Raw genomic sequence first — 20,326 nt, 5'->3', positions numbered from 1 at the left:
TAGCATAAAAACTCGATGCCTTAAACTAAGCCAACCATCTCAAATGAGAACTACAAGTCCCAGCATGCAAAGTGGGCCCGGCCGGACTACCCTTTCCTCGCATGTATTGAACTGGGAAACTGATCTGACATGTTTTGAAGGACAAGTAGATTTCTTACCTACATAATGGTATTCAGGACACTGTGTTTCTAGTCCAGGTATTTAATGTTCCACTATTATCAGGTGGGTGAGTTCGTTATTATTGCCTAGGACTTAAAGTCCTGCTACACATTACTAGGTTGCAAAATAAAATCAGAGTACTAGAAATGAGGCGGCGTCCTGATGAGCTGTGTGGCAACCTCATGGTCATGACCGACAGTAACAAGCACGTGTAGGGACTGAGGTGTGTTTTCACACAAAATTTGGATAATATATGGAAATGTTAGACTACAGCTCATAGCTTGCTATTTTGTTGAAAGTTTTAGGAAGCAGTCCATTTTAAAGTACATTGCACTGGCAAACTTGGTCAAAATCAGGTACGATTCTACAGATGGGTGGGGTGATGTTTATCCAGCTCTTTCTGGTAAATATATATAGCACATTTACAGTTGTAACGCACTTTTCGCCAATATCACAAATGGAAATATCTCCAGTCCTGGGTTTTCGTTTCTGTAGGTTATTGTTTTTAGGAGTGTGTTACCAATTTGTTTGAGTCACTTGAGCAGAGACTACTCACTGCATGCACTAGGTTATTAAAAAGAGCATTGGACAAGGAGTTCCAACAGCTAAAAGTGAACTGGTAACCATAGGCTGGGGGGTTTCCAACAAGTAATACAAGGAAAATCGGGTAAATAGTGCTTTACAAATTACATGGAGGGCATGCGGGTTCTGCTCAAGGAATATGTGAGAAATTGTTCCATTTAGAGCACAACATTAAAGGAATATTGGACAAACTCAGTGTTGTAATTCACAACTGCTGACTTTCTTCCAGGTAGAGTGCAAAGCACCATGAACATACTCTTCTCATCATTCTTTCCGTGCCTTCGGCTCACACAAACACAGTCTCTTTATAAGTCTATAATCTTCTCTCCCCTTCATTCTCTTTCTTGCACACCATTTCTCCTACGCTGTCTGGAGTTCATTCACCACTTAATGCACAAACTACCTATCCCTCTCAATCTTCCTTTCTAGCTATTCTATACAGATCTCACCCCCTATCTGTTCACCATGCTACAGAATTCCAATACACAAATACACTACACCCCACACAATTTGACAACTAACAATTCAAACCACATAATTCCACTATAAACATGCATCCACTCCACTGCAACAACAAAAAATAAGTAAATAAACATTCATTTACGCCAATAGCTCTAACTTTCACCAATGCGAGACCAATTTGCATTGCACATGCTTGTTCTATCTAGACTCCAGATACAGAGTTGTCCAATGGTAGCAGCAAATTTTAAATAACTAAGAAGACTTGGGGTAGGCAATCACTTTTGCATATTTTTTGCCGACTTAAGACATGATCATATTGTAGCAACTATAATAGTTAATTTGTGTACTTACCATTATTATCTAGTGTCTTTACACTACCATAAAATTACATCCAGTTACCCCATATTTTGGGGATTTTTGGGGGGACACCCCCTACCTTAATAACTGTTTCTCCACCACCACATACCAGTCTGCTTTAAATGCCATTCATTGTAATAGTGGTGATTTTGCAATAATCTATAACCCAGCAAATGTCTCTGTAGGCCTCTGGCAGCACAGTATTACATAATAATTTCAAATATTTGAGTTGCATGCCATTGAACCATAATTCCCAGCAACATAGTTCACAGCCTCTTTCACATGTACTGGAGAAATTCTTAATAAATAGTTTGACCACCATCTTACCATTGTCTACCTTGTTAACATATGCATTATTTTCACATACTTTCCATTTCTCGTGGGTATTGTGGCACTTTTTCCACTCTATAGTATCCAGTGATCTAAGTCTCCTATCCCCAGTGCTTAATTTGAGCCAGTGGCTGCAGGTGGAGCCCATCTGCACTCTTTTTTGATCGCCTGGACTTATTATTAAATATCAGAATTTGACCCAGAAAAAGAGAGAATAGCAGCAAATGGAGAAAGCTTGGATTAAAAGAAACCCATAAAAGCGCTAGAGTGCAATATGGGGGCAAGTGGAGTATACTGGTGATTAAAAGAGGAGGAAGGTGAATTAAGTCGAGACAGCCTTGGTAATCAGCAGCGCCGACATTGGACACCGACGGGCTTCATGGAAAAATGTAGGCCCCAGCACTTATTCTTTTACAAGGTAAGCACTGCTCTAACCATGTTTCCAAGAGGCCAGGAGTCTCTAGCATGTGTTAATCAGTGTCCCACATATTAAAGTGATCACTCCCTTAGCAGTCCTGCCAAGTATAGACAGTCCCTCCGTCAGCACACTTTTCTCATTTGGGGAATTGATGAAAATTAAGTTTTCTAGACCTTACACCAATGCTTGCTGGAGTTGTAAATATCTAAGTGTCATGGTCTGTATGTCTGGTCGTAACAAGCATCAGAGTACTAAGTTAAATTTGCTAAAGGCTAGTAGTTTCAGCTTCCTCAGTCAGTTGCTAAACCACAATGGGTGCAGTTCGACCTTACAACCCAGTTTTGCTGTTGCATACTGCAATGCTCATTTTGTCGCACCCTGATATGTCCAGGGAGCGACCAAATGTTCTCCTGCCTTGATTAGCTGCCAGATATATGCAGGCCTCTCCTCCGGGGCATCCTGTCAAACACTAGGGACCCTTCCAGCTCCATCTATTGCACCACCTTTATAGTGGGTTCTGGTTAAGCGAGTGCCAGAGCAAGCATGTTAAGCGTCGTAAAGCCCGCATTTGTTTATTACATCCTCAGACCCCATTCCTCTTTGATAGAACTAGTCCATGACGGTGGGAGTGTGGGCAAGGGTGGCAGAGCATCTGTCTACAATGAGTATTTTGCTGGAGTATTTCATGTTTTACAGCTCACGATGCTCCAGTTTGTTGTTGGGTGAACGCTTGATACATGGACGTGTTCTTGCAGTGATAGTTCTGTTTCGAGACATGAAGCTTTAAATCAAGTGAAGCTTTTATCTCCTGTCCGGTAAGGAAACCCGGATCATGGGTTGTATGATGTTACTCATGTTGCCAATTCCACTACTGTTTTGTATTGTGCGCGTGGGTGCCTTGTGTTAATAAAGGCGCTCCAAAGGACTATAAATGTATCCTTAGGTTATTAGGTTTGTGTCCAATGTGCACGCCGCAACCACAGGGAATTTCTAACAACGCCTTGTTTTGTTTTGAGTAAAACAAATGAATTTGCACTGATGTTTCGAAAGGTTGGTGTCAAGTGGAGCTTAAGTTTAGGAATCTGACACTGCGCCATTTTATAACTAAACAATCGTTTTTGCTTCTCCATCACTTTCTCCTTCCTTCCTCCTTACTGTGCCCATCATTTCAGCATTCCAGCCAAGACCACTCCTTGTCGTGGGACAAGATGTGGCCAGAGTTTCAAGGTATGGGCAAACTATAGAACTCTAAGTCTTTCAAACAGAAGTGAATAAGTCGATGTTTATGGAATTTGTTGATTGTAGAAGATTGCTTGTTCATGTTTGAGGTTAACAAGTCTGGTTTTGTTGCGTGTTTGTTAAAGCTGTTTGTGTGCAGCATATTTGAAACCTTTGATAAATGGCCAAAGTTGTCACCTTTTGCTCTTTTCAGGGCATGAAACCAAAGCAATGCTGAATAACAGTGGCCCACGTTACAAGCGCAGTAAATTAGAGCGGCGGATGAACATGGACATCCTGTGGTGTGTTCTGCTTCTGCTGGCAATGTGTTTGTTCGGTGCCATAGGTAAGACTTGAAACTGCAATGTTATTAGTCTGATTTCTTTCTTTAGGGCGAAGGCGAATAGGCCTGATCCTTAAACACAGAGAAAACTGAAACACACCATTTTGCCTGCAACCCACGTACTAAAATGCCATGAAAAGGGAAATTAGAGAAAATGTGCCATTTTTGTATTTATTTTTTGATTTGAGAGGCCATCACAATGTAGATTCTGTATAAATGGCAGAAGAAAGCAGCAAGGAATGCTAGTCTGCATTTAGTGTGCTTGCAGCAGGATGTTAGGGGATGTCATAAAATGTATCTTCCCTTTGTAAATCCTTTTTGTTTCGTAAATCCCTTTTGTGTGCTTAGTGTAGAGATGCAGGTTTTGCAAGAATTAAAATCCCATTGAATCTTTTGGCAGTACTAAATTCATGTAATTACAAAAGGGACTCCACAGTGTGTGGAGGAGGGAACAGGAGGTGTGGGGTTCTAGGAGCTAGCGGCCTCCATTGCTAAATGTTTACCACAGAAAGCTGCTCCTAGTGAAGTGTGACCCTACTACAGTTACAAAACCATTGTGAGTTGGTACATCTCACAAAAAGTAACGGACTGGTCTCACACACCACCTGGTGTCATGCCTCATCATCGGCCAGTCCTCGCCCTCCAAAACCTTCGTTTGATGGAGGGCGGGCATACACCTGGAGACAGGGATGCACTTCTAAACTAAAGAGTGGGGCCCGTGAAATGGAAAGTGAAGTTAAAAATCATTATAGTTACCAGAAAGTAAATTTTAATGTGGCCAATAACTATATGATACTAAAAACAAAGGACGGTGAGTGGGGTGTTTAGTTTCCCCTAACCGTCTCGTGAAAGGTCAACATGTTTCTGCCATGTAGGCCCGAGCGGGTCCAGGGCATTCATCAGGACCTAGGTTTGAACTGGGGGCTCCATTCTTACCAACAAGTAGCAAGAAAGTACCACTGTGCAGGTGTGGCGAAGGCCGCACTCCGCTTCCTAAATGGCTTCCGAACGTCAAGCCCTAGATGAAACAACTACATGCCACATGGGGGGGTGGGGAGGGGAAACTCCTGTTCATTTGTCTCAGGAAAAGAATCCCATGTTCATCCTATGGTGTTGCTCCAGGTCCTCCCGAATACATGGCAGAAACATGTTGACCTTTCACGAGACGGTTAGGGGACACTAAACACCCCACTCGCCGTCCTTTGTTTTTAGTATCATATTGTTATTGGCCACATTAAATTTACTTTCTGGTAACTATAATGATTTTTAACTTCACTTTCCATTTCACGGGCCCCCACTCTTTAGTTTAGAAGTGCATCCCTGTCTCCAGGTGTATGCCCGCCCTCCATCAAACGAAGGTTTTGGAGGGCGAGGACTGGCCGATGAAGCATGACACCAGGTGGTGTGTGAGACCAGTCTGTTACTTTTTGTGAGATGTCCCAACTCACAATGGTTTTGTAACTGTAGTAGGGTCACACTTCACTAGGAGCAGCTTTCTGTGGTAAACAGTACTAAATTCATGTAACTATTTCTCTATGCACAGTGTGTAGATCTGAAGCTCTACATGCCAAGAACAGATGCATACTGGTAAGTAGCATTTGCCTTTCTTACGTGGCAGCGTGGTACATTTATGTATGGCCTGACCAGCAGGTTCTCTGCCAATAATGTGTAGATTCTGCAATGCAGGGCTCGACAAATCTAAAAAAACTTACTTGACCTGCAGGTCGAGTGAGTAGACTTTTGTACTCGACCTAACATCAATACACTCTACCCACAAATTGATCGCATATGAATTTTTTTTCAAAACATTTGCAGCGCCAACAACCCAAGAAAATAATGGGACAACTTTCATTTTGGCACTGGACTACTAGGACACACCAGTTGTTCCGAATTCCCAAGACAGGATTTCCGCTACACAAATAAACTTACTATTGACGTGGACTTACATCACAGCAATGCACCAACAACAAGACTAACAAAAGAAAAGGAGGCAAGGTCAACTTACCCACCACAGACACATGGGCTCACCAGCACGCCAGCTGCAACACTGCTTAAGCCAGGCAGGCACGCACATAGCAGTTTAAAACGTCTCCGGTCAGGCACACTTACTGTCACATATTAGAAAATCCTGCTCCCTAATAACCAGCATGCAGCAAAAATGAAAGCTACCAGGTCTCTCTGATCTGGACACAACCTTAATCATTCCAAAAAGTACTCCTGGCATAGGCACTGACAAAACCAATAGTCTAGTTTTAATGTGACATTGGGGTCTGCCCTGTGGATTCTAGCAGCTGAGGCTGTTCCCTGCAATTGCGCCATCTTTTTACGGAAACAACTCCGATAGTGAAGCTCACTCCCCCCTCCCAAGGCCTAACTCTGGGCCTAAACGTACTTTTTGGGGGGGAAACTGGAGGTGTCGTAATTAGCGGTCACACAATCTGCACAATCCGCACCTAGGTAATGAGTGACACTTTCTTGCGAGCAAAATCAAACAATGAAGGTGAGGGAAACATACAAAAATTCACAAATACACCCACTTGAGCAACGAGAAACCGTGTCAGCATAGTACATTCATCACACAATGTTCTAATGCAACTTGCATAAGCAGGATTATTATAAGCTCTCTGGGAAGACATTTCATTTAACTTCCTTTGTATCTTCAGATAACCCGTTCTCCTGTCCAGATTCAAGGGAAAGGCTGCTCTCCAGCAATTAGGCCCCACCCCCCTGGGACCAAGCATTTGCTCCCATGCTTCAAATCTATTCCATGCAATGTGTACCGGTCGCTAGATACGAGGCGGTAGATTGGGGCATCAGGGACTTTTCAGTAATTCAAACACAGGAAAGTTGCTTTTTTTTTCTAAAGCTTTTATCTGCCCCTCTTTCCACCCCACATTTCATTTGCCTTAGTGAGCTGGGTCTAAGCTACATAAATGACAATATTCAAATCTTCCCCAGCTAATGGCTATCGATTTTGGAAAAATGAGGCAGCGTCATTAACGAGAGATGCAAGATTTGCAATGCAATAGATCTCACATTACTGAGTTTGAGCTATTGGCGCGCCGTAGCATTATTTTTTGCTCAAACTTTCAGTTATTTGAGAATTTTGCATTGCAAATGCTTGTTTAGAAGGAAGGGCAGATTACAGCCCCTCTTCCTACCATTGTCTGCCTACATTTTTTTCGGAGTATTATATAGCGCGAACTTTATGTATCAGAGCACTTTACACGAGCACCAGTTGCATTACATGAGGATGCATTCATTTTTGATAGGCACATGATGGAGATGAAATGATTTGCCCAGAATCACAGGATGTTGCATGCATTCATTGAGATCCAGTGTTTAAAGAATGACTGTAACGCTAAAGAGTTTACTTTGAGTAAGGGAGGAATTCTAGGCCCCTCATTAAAAGTACTTCGGCAGCGCGAAAGAGAAAGATACATTGTGGTGTCTGTACTTCCATAGTACCCTATGAAGTTAAAAATGCAGAGCAGAGAACCATAAAGAAATAATGCAAAATGGTGAGAAGAATAGTCTAATTTCATGAACATTCAATTCCTATGCTATCTGCGTTATATCCCCCAACATCACCATAATCCTACATAATGGAAACAACTGCGACTCACCTCTCCTAGACGGCAAGCCAAATCGCCCTGCACTCCCGACTCCACTGAAGAGAGCGCGTGGTTGCGTGCTGCGTCACTGCTGCACTTTAAGCAGCACAGCGCGGGGGCAGGCCAAAATGATGTCTTGGCCCGTCATTAGTAGCGCTTTTCGCGCGCTACACGATTGACGGCCCTGGGACCCACAAAACGATAGGCAGCGCACCACACCACCACCACCACTATGTTAGGTGGTGCGTGCACCCTGCTGCCGCCTAGAGCCTTCACCGCACACTGCACCACCACTTGATTGGCGTCGTACCCTGCTGCCCCCTAGAGCCTTCACCGCACACCACACCACCACCACTATGCTAGGTGGTGCGTGCTGCCCCCTAGAGCCTTTCACCTGCTACTGCAGTGGTGGCAGATAGCACTCGCCAGGCCGGTCAAGTAGGCCTGAAAACTGGCTCGCCCTTCACAAAAGTCACTCGCATTTGCGAGCGGTCGAGTACATTTTTCGAGCCCTGCAATGCGTTTGTTGTTTTTTTAACTAATTCACAGCAGCTTGAGCTGTGCTTTGACTCCAAATGCAGTAAGCATTGATTCCATACTACGACTGTGACACCCACTAGCAGTTTGGTTGGACCACAACAAAATCTCGGGGAGAGAACTATTGATCTTCGGGCTACCTATTCCCTATCTTTTCCCCGTTTGTAGCATCTTCCCCAGCCCAGGTACCTGCAAATGACTTCACCACACACAGAGCTTAGTATTACACATCTTTATTCTTCTGCGTGTAACTGTGAACTCAGCATTCTAAATCCGCCTTCATTGCATTCTGCTCCAACTCCGAAGTCCTAGCTCTACGGAGTCCATCAGGAGCCAACAGGGTTCCGTCATTGCTTACTCACAAGATGTTACACAGTTCACTTTTCTGTGGAGTGAGGATAGGTGGGTCCAACAGTGGGTTGTGGCAGGGCTTGATAGTGTTGAAGAGCATTCTGCTTGTGTTGGTGGCTTAATTGATGGTGTTGGTGTTTAGTGCTTTACTTCGGTTGGTGTGACGAGATATTGGTATGTTGTGCAGAGGGAGTTTAATATCAAGTGACCTTAAGAGGTCAACCCCCCCCCCCCCCCCCCCCCCCCCCGGTCTCTGTCTTGCTTGCGTAGCGTGTAGGACGAGGAGGACTAATGGATTACAGTGAGACCTCCTCCCTTCCTATGTACATATTTCTCATCATGGATTCTGTAGGTTGTGGGAAATAGGATGTGGGAAATAGGATGTCTATGATGTGCGAGGTAAAACATGTTTCTGTGATGAAGAGGGCATCAAGCTTGTGATAGGTGATGAGGTCTGCGATGTCTGGTGCATGAAGTGATCGAGCGTTAATGAGCAGGAGTTGGAATGTGAGTTCTGTAGTTTGAGGGTGTGCAGCAGATAGTGGGATGTGTATAAAGGGTTTGGGTCAGCATTTTGTGATTTCTTTGCGAGTGCCTATTTTAGATCTAAATGGGATTGTGAGGATTGCCACTATGGGATGCTTGATGAGTCCAGTGCTTCTATTATAATGGGCAAGTTTCAGTGGAACAGGGGTTTGGTCCAAGGCCCTTTCTGGGCCTAACAGACAACACCCTGGTCTGTGTACTTTAATGGAGACACGTGTTAATGGGAGTCGCTAAAGAGTGAACTGAAGTAAGGGCAAGGCAGAAAGTGATGCCACTTGCTGTGCAGATGGATGATGGAGAATGAAGTGCTCTTGCTTCTTTTACTGACCATTTTGGAAGGAAACCAGTGATGTCACTTCCTGTGGCAGGATACTTGACTAAAATTGACAGGTACACCAGATCTTAGACTGACTTAGTTCCATGGAATTAAGATAACACACTATTGATTAGAATGACTTGTGAAAGTGGATCATTTGAGTGCACTGAAACATACATCCCAATACGTACAAGCAAGTTAATAACTTGGTGCTCTTTCTGGAACAAGCAGCGGTATAATATATTGATTACTTTTCTTTTACAAGAACATTCATACCTTGTGTTGCTGTGTTTCAAATTTAATGTTAGAAATTTATAAATTGAGAACTTAAAAACATTTCATCCATTGCTTTCAGATACAAAGAGTTATACAAAAACATTGGAATTCTATTTCCAAGGATAAGGTATCCCATTATGTGTATTGGTGCATGACCAAAACTCTATAAAGAAAAAGGAATCCCATTATGTCTTTAATAACATTCTTCTTGAGTCACAGTATCATTGTGCCCTCTGTGCTCATTAGTGGACCTTCTGCAACACCTGAATTTTGTGGTGCAATGTGAATGTGTCAGATCGCTTTCCCATTCCGACCATATACTTCACTATACACGTGGTAAAGGCAGCTCTGAGTTTCCATGATAAAAGATGCTGCGAATCAAACCAGAATTTAAGAAGTTGTTAGACAAAGACATAAAGTCCATTCAAGTTGTTAGACAAATACATAAAGTCCATTCAGCAGTTGGCAAGGATAGGTGAGGAAATCAGATGCCAGCCAGTGGGTATTGGGACCGTGATGAGCCAGCTGGACCATTAATTTATTCCATTGCACTATTTTAATGGGCTACCTACCAATGAATGAATCTTCCATTCGTTTGTAAATTGTGGTTGGGAATATACATTTGTAAGCTTAGGTATGATTTGCAGAAGTCCAATACCTGGGTGATTTCTTACCTCAAGCTGTATTTAGTTTGATGCATAAGAAAGCATCAGGATGTGACCATGGAAGGGAGACCAGAAGGAAGATAAACAATTGCTGATTTCTTAACATTTGCCATTTACCACAGGTTCATCGCCCACTTTAGCTAGTTTCGTTAAGCTGGTTATCCAGAAGGCAGATATTGGCAACAGTCTTTCGTGTACATCCTGTGAAATGTACGGTGGTTTGAAAGGAATTTGTTATTGAAAAGCGGTCAATAGATTCACAAGTATTTTTTCAAAGCCAATATGCGCCTTCCTAATGGTCAACAAGCATTGAAACAGAATCCTCGGCGCTGGTTCTGAACTAGAAGGAAGACTTTCCCAGCTAATGATGAGGAATGTTTAGCTTCTAGCAAGACCGTGTAAGCGAGGGTTATATCACCCAGATTTGAACAGTTATGTGAAAGGTGTTACACAGGAAAGTATGCAGTATCTGGCGCAACGTTAATATTTATTTTCAAGTATGACTTAGTTAGAGTGGTGTTCTAATGCCTTTTCAGGGAATGAGCAAAAAATACGAATAAAGTTGATTTGCAGCCCTGTTTGTGAGGAACAGTGTTGGCGCGAAGAGAGGAAGTTTCTCGGTCCTATACCGCTCCCGTGTTGGTGGTCCGACCACCGCCACACTGCGGGCACGCCCACAGTATTATGACTGAGACAGATGGATTGGCACAAGACCTCCAGCACTGCCAGGATCAAGAATACCGCTGGGCCGGCAGTCTTTCACTGGCAAGAATATGCTGGTTGTGCTGCAGCCGGCACCTCTGACCATATTCTTAGTTCCCATTTCACTGCCAACCCTAAAAACGGTGGGGGAATGGCAATAAAGGGGGCCTTGCTAGGGCCCCAAGCTGGAATTGGGTCTGGTGGTGCATGCGGGGGGTGGCACCTGTAGTGCACCCCTGTATTTGCACCCGCATTTTCTGCATGGTGTGGCATGTATGCCACACCGTGCAGGAAGGTGCAGTCGGTGCTCTGGCCGTGGGGGTCTTCATGTGCAGCTCTTAAAACCCTTTTAATACTAAGCATGTAAGATTGTAAAAACTGTCCCCGGACATCATTATCTAACCAGGACCCCTCTCAGTTGGATCTCTTAGTTGTCCTGTACATATTTTACTTTGTTGCAAAGTCCACAATGGTGGACCTTGAATCACCTCTCTCTTCTTCATTTCACTAACCTGTTACCACAATGGTAAAATCACAACACTTATGTTCAAGTCCTTTGACTTTCCTCTAAAGGATAGGACAGACAACCCAATTCTCTAATTTTAAGAGATTTTTCTGACTTTCATGTTGCACTATCTTCCCTTTCACATTGTCATTTTCTTCTTTATTTTATTGGTAATCAGTATACTGTTCATTGCCTCAGTTCTGCTTGACGAGCACCCATTATGGAATTCAGTTCATCCGTTCTTTATGTAGGTTTTTCATACTGCTTGATTGCATCTCCTACCAACACTAGGTTGTCATTTCTTAGAGTTCAGAACCGTTGTCTTCCTCTAAGGGTGCCCAAGCCCTCTTACGATGCTGAAACAAACTATCCCTTATATTTAGACTTGTCGTTTGAAGGTTGGGCATACAACATAATTCAGAACTGGCTTATATATTCTGCAACAGCCCCATTTCTTTAAAAATGTGAAGCTGTGTAAATAAATGTGGGGCATTGTATCCATCACTGAAACACTGCTCATTTAATGGACAAAAGCAAATGCTTTTCTTTACAATCTCAGGAGCACACAGGGCTGCCGGTGTTCTCCTTCAGGTGGTACATAGTCGAACAGCCCCACCTGGACTGTATCTTTTGGGGCAGGGCCACAACAAATTTATATATGATTGGTCACTGTATTGGTATAAACAGAATCAAAACTGATGGATTAGAGTGAGTCCCTGAGTAATTGCCAGCATTTGAGAATAATTCAATCATTACATCCAATATGTTTTGCGCTACGTGATCCTCACTATAAATGAGGGGATGCGCTCCAAAGGGAGTGCCAAGCTCGCTTAAGCTCCACATCACTGAAGCCTAACCAGACTGAAACCAGTTCAGTCTAGACAATGCAGTGTAGGGAGTGGACAGTGCTGATTTGCATACGGTTGGTTCATGGCTGTAATGATAAAGACAAACTAAAAAACGATATATTGGTATGAAGCCATAGAATAATTATTCCATGGGATTTACTCGGGTATTAAATCCAGAGCTTTCTGTGCTGTCTTTGCAGCAGCAGTGTTTTTTTTAATTGATACCCCTCCATAGGAATGGCTTCCAGTTTGCCACTTTGGCCCAATTCAAAAGTTTTTGAAAACCCCATTGAGATATAGTTCAGTTAAACAAGTTACAATGGTCCTTCCACAGTGCACTATGGTAGATTCAGTTCAATTTACTCAAAAATCATTTTTTAGATTGTTTACTCAAAGATATTAATGTATTAGTCCTGTAATTGCTCATTTAGTAATGAAAATCTCCTATTTGTGGTAGTTGTCCTCATCAGTTGGAGCGTTGTAGATCCAGAAATGTCAGATCATCCAAAGATTTGATCTTCTTTAAAACTCTGGAGAGGCAAAAGTGCACTATTTTACCCCAAAGACCTTTGTCAAAGGTGTGTTCCAAGCTAATCAACATTGAAGGAAAGGCATCTAAAAACATGCAGAAAACAAAAGTTTGAGTATAGAGTTAATTACTAAACTATTATATTACCTGTTCAGCTATAGGGAAAACATTTGTGCAGATCTTAAATGAATGCAGTAAGGGGGTTCAAATTTACATATTTTAAGTTGGGGTCTGAACATCCCACATATCACCCGATGATTGTTTGACAGTGCCCCTTGTATGGAGTAAGTGCCATCTTGATGAAGGAGCATTATCGACTATTTAGATTTAACACCCAATGCAAGACCAAATTCTGGTACAAATTTAGGATTGACTGCAATTGCATCAGCCACAGTATAAACAGAAAAGTTATTTGAATTTTCTGTCAATCTGTATCCCTTTCTAGAGGTTCATTAACAAGGGCACAAAGTATAAATGGAGCCTCCCTTCATAGTACACAACCTAATCTGAAAGTATGACGAAAAATGCTGATTACCAAGGATATGTGAGCAGTTAGTAGAGTGGTCCATCTTCAGGAATGCAGTACAAACTCTATGCCTCTAAAATGTGGGAAATGTATTCACAGTTGACTCTATTAAACACCTTCAATGACAGTCCTAAGGGAATGGTTACATCACTACCTCCCAGTGTGGTGTGCTAGAGTATCGAGATTGCATTCTAGCAATGTCTGCATATTATCTCTGTGTAAAGAAAACTAGCAAGCCAGATGGGGTACTGCTGCATGGCTAGTCATTTAGCAAACAATTTAATTTCTAACTTAATTAAGAGGGTCTAAAGAAGCTGCCATGGTGGTGTCACATGCTAGTCAACAGTAGCTTCCAACTATAGGGAGGGATCAAAACTTACCGTTGTGTGGTTTTATATTTGTAGGTCATTGGATATGGTTGAATCGTTATTCAGAAATGCCACTGTTTATCATACCAGAGCAAAATGGAAAACACACTCCACCAGCATTAGCAGGATTCTACATGTTCTGGACAAATATCATTTTATTGCAGGTAACCTATTTAAGAAAGACAAACAATTTAATTGTAAGTTTTTGTGTTCTTGCCTTTAATCAGGCCCCCTTTGTTTTGTCAGGTTTTGATACCAATCTCTCTCTACGTTTCAATTGAAATTGTGAAACTGGCACAGATTTATTTTATTCAAAAAGATGCAGAGTTTTACTGTGAAAAATCCGGTTCCACGATAGAGTGCCGATCTTTAAATATCACTGAAGACCTTGGGCAGATTCAGTACATTTTTTCAGACAAAACTGGAACTCTCACTGAAAACAAAATGCTCTTCCGCAGATGTAGCATTGCCGGATCTGAGTATTCCCATGATGAAAATGGTAAGGGTTCAATCTGAGATGTTTCAAGAACTATGGTTATTGCAAGTGTATTTTTCTAAGAGATGGATGGGAAATAATTTAGACACAATTAAATTGTATTCTAATAGCTCATAGATATTCATTCTTCTTTGTGTTTTCATAATGTCTCACCTTAGTAACTCCCAAACTACTGAACAGATTCACACCATCCTACAACAAGCATTTCCAATGCAATGTCTCGCATTTGCGAGAGTTTGAGCTATTGGCATTGTAAATACTCCTCTTTTCTCTTCCAGGGGATCCTCATCAATAGTCATAAGCACTGAATATTCCCGCCCATGTGCGGGGACCCCGGAAATAATAAAATTATATATGTAAAAAACACATATATACAGCTCTGTATATGTATAAACATATATCATTTTTTCCAAGCAAATGCAGCTCCCATAAAAGGCTAGGCAATGTAAATGTACACATCCAATAACACATATATACATATATATATATATATAAAGGTATAACAATACACCTAAATCTCTTTTTTTTTTTTTTTTTTTTTAATGAGGTAAACACTCATGAGAAAGCAAAAAATAAAGAGAACAAACTGTGGAAAAACACAGATGTACAACACATTGCCAGCCTGCAGGCTGCAGGCTGCATTGCAATATAATACCATAGAGACTAAAAAGCCCTGTACAGGTAAAAACTGGCACCGTGCCTTTAAGGCAGCCCTGACTTCCATATCCCATCATGCCTCAGGGGTGACAGTTAGGTCAGTTGTTCTTTCCGGCTCCTTCAGTCAGGACCCTGGAATTCAGCTCTCTTCTTTTTTGACTCTTTAGTCAAGAATTATTACAGCTTTAAGATTTTTTTTTGGACTTCTTCTTACAACATCTGTGAGGAAGTTAGTATCCTGTGTTTTTCTGACTTTTTTGCTGTTTTGTCAGAAAAATGCCTTCTTTATTTGTTCCATGTCCATCTTGTGGAAAAAAGAAGGCTGCTTCAGACACACATGAGGTGTGTATTATCTGTCTGCCGGACTCTCACTCTCCAGCAACATGCCATCATTGTGAAGACCTTTCCAAAAGGACTTTAAAGGAGAGGGAGAGGATTAGGCTGTATGGCCTAGCAGAACGGTCGACGTCGAAGCAGTTGGTCCCTGTTTGCTCCCCATCGACGTCGGGCTCGGCGTCGAAGACTCCAGCGGCGGGATCGTCGCTGAGAGGTGAGGAGTCAAGGGGAAGTCATGCTGCAAAGAGAAAATCGTCGTCGACTTTAGATTCAGCGTCGAAGCGGATGCGTTCGACGTCGACGGCGTCTAAAAGCTCGGCGTCGAGGACTCGGCGCCACAGTTCAACGTCGAAGAAGCATCTGTCGACGTCAAGAGAAGATCGATCGACGTCTGCACAGAGATATCGTTCGTCGTCGAAAGAAAGACATCGTTCGACGTCGAGGTCGGCGAGACATCATTCGACGTCGCAAGAAGTACGTAGGCGATCTCCACAGTCGACGTCGACGTCGAGACCAAGATCGCCGTCAAGATCAAGATCGCCGTCGAGGAAACATCGTTCGACGGCGAAGAGGCTTTCGACGTCGTCGGAGCATTCGACGTCGAGGCAGACGCCTCCGTCAGGGCCGACGTCGAGGCAGACGCCTCCGTCAGGGCCGACGTCGAGGCAGAGGCCTCCGTCGGAGTCGACGTCGAGGCAGAGGCCTCCGTCGGAGTCGACGTCGAGGCAAAGGCCTCCGTCGGAGTCGACGTCGAGGCAGGTGCCTCCGTCGGAGTCGACGTCGAGGCAGGTGCCTCCGTCCTCACAGGTCTCCAAAGCTTTGGTGAGGTACATGAAGCCTCCGTCGAAGATAATCTCGACGTCGAGACAAGAAGCTCGGAGCCTCGAAGATTCGAGTCAAAGATCTCCGGTGATAGGCCTATCACCGTCGAGGCAGCCCTCTGTTGAGGGTACGCAGGAGGTGTCGCATGTTCGCCTCACGATTTGACCAGTCTCAAGGCGAAAATCTCCTCATAGGCTGATATATACAACTCCTGAGTCACCGCGTCTCATATCTATCTCGCCTTCAGGATCAGAAGGCTCAGGTTCAAGATCAGAATCACCAGAGCTTGTGCATCAATCTCCAGTACCTGCAAGAGAAAGTTCGCAGGAGGAGGACAATGCGGTACCTCAAAGTCCCGTAATGGAGATGCCTCAGGACCATGCTGTGCCAGACTCGATAAAGGCATCGCTAACAAGAATAAGGGGCGTGGTATTCCCAGCGACACCTATCAGACCAAGATCTCGAGAAAGAGAATCCCGAAGTCACTCTCGAGCACCAAGAAGGCGATCCAGGTCTTCTTCCCGCAGAAGGGAGTCGACCAGATCAGAGAGAAGGCGCCGTAGAACCCCTTCTACCTCCCCTTCTTCCAGGTCATCCAAAAGGGATTATTCACCGACACTCTCGGAGACGCCACCCTCTCGGGTATCTCCGGTAGATGATATTTCTACGTTTCAAGAAGTGTTGTGTAGAGGAGCTACAAAATTAAATATCCCTATGCCGGTTCAGGAGACCACTTCATCCATAATTTTTGAAACGCTTCATGAACGCACAGTGTCACGCCCGTTATTGCCGTTAGTCCCCGGTTTGCTACAACCGGTAATGGATATTTTTCTCACACCAGCAACCACCAAAACGGCGCCGGCGAGAATTCTAAAAAAGTACCGTCCAGCACCGGAGGATCCTCTATTCCTTAAATCAGATCCTCCACCGGACTCTGTCATCACCGCCGCTGCCAGGAAGACACATGCAGTAGCTGGATCTTCAACGGTACCACCAGATAAGGACAGTAAGACACAAGACTCCTGGGGGAGGAAAGTTTGCGGCTCAGCATCCTCAAGCTTAAAGGTGGCGAGTGCCTCGGCGCTTCTGGGGCGCTATGATAGGTCATTATGGGACTCTCTGCAGAGGTTCATTGACAAAGTTCCACAAGAGGACAGACGGGACTTTGAAGAGATTTTGCATGAGGGGAGTCTGGTTTCTAACCAGATCATAAGTGCAGCGGCGGATGGGGCAACACTGGCAGCGCATGAATATGCACATGGAGTCACAGCCAGAAGATCATCCTGGCTTAGATTGACGGCCTTGAAACCGGAAGCGCAGGCAAGAATTTTAAATCTGCCTTTCTCCGGTACTTCTCTTTTTGGGTCCCATGCAGACGAAGAAATGGCCCGTATGAAAGCAGAGCTGGAGACCATGAAAGCTGTCGGGCTTGAAAAGAGTTTTGACGCCGCAAGGGAAATGACAGGCGCAGTTACCAACAGAGGGTTCAAACCCCTCATTGGCAAAAGAACCAGGACCAGCAAGGTCAAAAGAAACAACAATACCAGTCCCGCAAGCCATCCAGGGGACGAGGTAACAACAGGCAGTCTAATGCTGGAAACAAAGCTCCGGGGAAGCAATGAGAAACCGCTTCCTCCGATGCTGTCCACCGCTCCGGTGGGAGGAAGTGTTGCACATCATCTTCCAGAGTGGCAGTCCATCACAAAGGACAAGTGGGTACTGAATATACTGCGTCATGGGTACTCGCTTCGTTTCAGAAGTCACCCCCCATCGATTCCTCCTGTCAATTCATCCCAGCATCTAAGGCAGCTCAGAGAAGAGGTAGCGACGCTTCTACTCAAATCTGCAATAGAGAAAGTGCCCATAAACCAAAGAGGAAAGGGAGTTTACTCCAGATACTTTCTCATCCAAAAGAGGAGTGTGAAGGTAGAGTTCAGACCCATTTTAGACCTACGGATACTGAACAAACACATAAGAAAGGAAAAATTTCGCATGCTGGCGCTCCACCAAATATATCCTCTTCTCCGGATGGGCGATTGGATGTGTTCACTGGACCTTCAGGATGCATATTTCCATATTCCCATCCTAAGGAATCATCGAAAATTTCTCAGGTTTGTGGTAGGCAACTCTCACTATCAGTTCAAAGTCCTCCCATTTGGCCTGAAGTCAGCTCCTCGAGTATTCACAAAATGCGTGGCAGTAGTAGCGGCTGCTCTGAGGCGCGCAGGAGTCTTCGTCTATCCCTACCTAGACGACTGGCTAATAAAGGGCTCATCGCCACAGAATGTGCGGTCACAGCTGTCGCTATGCCTGAACTTATGTCGCAAGTTGGGTCTCAGAGTGAATGTCAAAAAGTCAAATTTTTCACCAACGCAGAGGATCCACTACCTGGGTGCAACTATAGACTCCGTAGTAGGAAAAGTGTTTCCTTCGGAGGAAAGACAGTCATCCATTATGCTAAAAGGCAGACAGATTATAACCAGCAATCTGTCGTCGGCAAGGCAAATCTCATCTCTGCTAGGGGCCATGGCATCCTGCATCTTCCTAGTGCCCAATGCCAGGCTAAGGATGCGTCCTCTCCAGCAAGATCTCGAGGACAAATGGGATCAAAGGAACTCCCTGTGGGAAGAAAAGGTTTGCCTCTCCTCTGCAGCCAAACAGTCAGTCAAGTGGTGGCTGAAGCCAAGGAATCTACAAGTGGGGATCCCCTTTCATCAAGAGCCCCCAATTCAGACCTTAATCACCGACGCATCCCTTCAGGGATGGGGTGCGCATTTTGGGACTCTGCAAACTCAGGGACAGTGGTCCAGCAGCGAGCAGTTGTACCACATCAACATGCTGGAGCTCAGGGCAGTCCACCTAGCCCTCAAAGCGTTCCTGCCTGCGATCACGACGAGTACCATTCTAGTGCAGACGGACAATACCACCACAATGTACTACCTGAACAAGCAGGGGGGTACTCGATCCAGAACGCTCTCGCTGGAAGCTCAGTCCCTGTGGCACTGGATCCTAGCAAGGAACATCTCATTGAAAGCGGTGCACCTACCAGGAGAACTCAACGTGCAAGCGGACTTGCTCAGTCGGCATTTTCAAGAGCCAGAGGACTGGGTAATCAACGACGAGGTGTTAGAAGACATCTTCGGGGAATGGGGGCGTCCGCAAGTGGACCTCTTCGCGGACGAGCAAAACACAAAATGCCGAGGCTTCGCCTCAAGATACCATCGACCAGGATCCCTAGGGAATGCCCTTTTGATCAATTGGTCAATGACATTTGTGTACGCTTTTCCGCCTCTCCCACTAATTCCCAAGGTGGTGACCAAGCTACAGAATTCATCTGCCAAGATGATCCTCATAGCACCGGACTGGCCGAGGCAGTGGTGGTACACGGATCTCCTGCACATGTCGATCCGACCCCACAAGCGGCTGCCATGCAGGCCGGACTTGTTATCCAAGATGCAGGGGAAGATTTACCATCCCAGCCTTCCCTCGCTGAGCTTAACAGCATGGCTCCTGAAGTCCTCCAGTATGGCCATCTGAACCTCCCTCAAGAGTGTATGTCCATACTGAAGGAAGCCAGGAGGCCTTCGACAAGACACTCCTACTTCTGTAAGTGGAAAAGATTTTATATATGGTGTGCTCAGCATCATTATGATCCCACTAAATGCCAGGAGGATGTAATTTTGCCCTATCTTCTACATTTAGCAAGGGCAGGGTTGAAATTTTCATCCATAAAGGTTCACCTAGCAGCCATAACAGCATACAGGCGTTCGCCTTCACAGCAGTCATTTTTTAAAGTGCAGGTAGTGAAGGATTTCTTGCAAGGACTCAAGAAAGTCTATCCCCCTGTTAGACCTCCCTCTCCTTCCTGGGAGCTAAACTTGGTTCTGTCGAAGCTCATGGGTGCGCCTTTTGAGCCTATTCATAAGGCTACCCTACAGCACCTCACATGGAAGACAGCATTTTTAATAGCCATCACTTCAGCACGGAGGGTCAGTGAGATACAGGCCCTCTGTTCTAAAGAACCCTACACTATTTTTCATCTAAATAGGGTGGTGATGAGAACTCATCCTTCGTTCCTACCCAAGGTGGTATCGGATTTTCATGTAAACCAAGCCATATCCTTACCAACCTTTTTTCCCAACCCCTCCTCTCCAGCAGAGAGGGCGTTGCATTCTCTAGATGTCAAAAGGGTCCTAAAATTCTACCTAGATAGGACTAAGAATGTCAGGAAATCTGATCAATTGTTTGTGAACTATGGGGTTGTACGTATGGGCTTTGCTGCATCCAAACGTTCCATTGCTAGGTGGATTGTTTCAAGTATTACATTGGCCTACCAACTGGCTCAGAAACCATTGGGGGCGCG

The 20,326-nt window shown here is 44.4% G+C and overlaps 1 protein-coding gene across 2 annotated transcripts in view; it reads left to right on the top strand.

Annotated features, from left to right (window-relative positions):
* Positions 1-20,326, top strand: part of ATP10D (ATPase phospholipid transporting 10D (putative)) — a 755,240-nt gene that overhangs the window by 300,337 nt on the left and 434,577 nt on the right. For both annotated transcript variants that reach the window (XM_085642148.1, XM_085642147.1), the window contains exons 7-9: positions 3,741-3,872; positions 13,689-13,816; positions 13,899-14,151. In XM_085642148.1, coding sequence (XP_085498274.1) covers positions 3,741-3,872; positions 13,689-13,816; positions 13,899-14,151 — 513 coding nt within the window. The remainder of the gene's footprint in view (positions 1-3,740; positions 3,873-13,688; positions 13,817-13,898; positions 14,152-20,326) is intronic.

Source organism: Triturus cristatus, chromosome 2_2 (genome assembly GCF_964204655.1).
Source record: "Triturus cristatus chromosome 2_2, aTriCri1.1, whole genome shotgun sequence".
NCBI classification, from domain to species: domain Eukaryota; kingdom Metazoa; phylum Chordata; class Amphibia; order Caudata; family Salamandridae; genus Triturus; species Triturus cristatus.
This window is presented reverse-complemented; position numbering and strand designations above follow the sequence as displayed.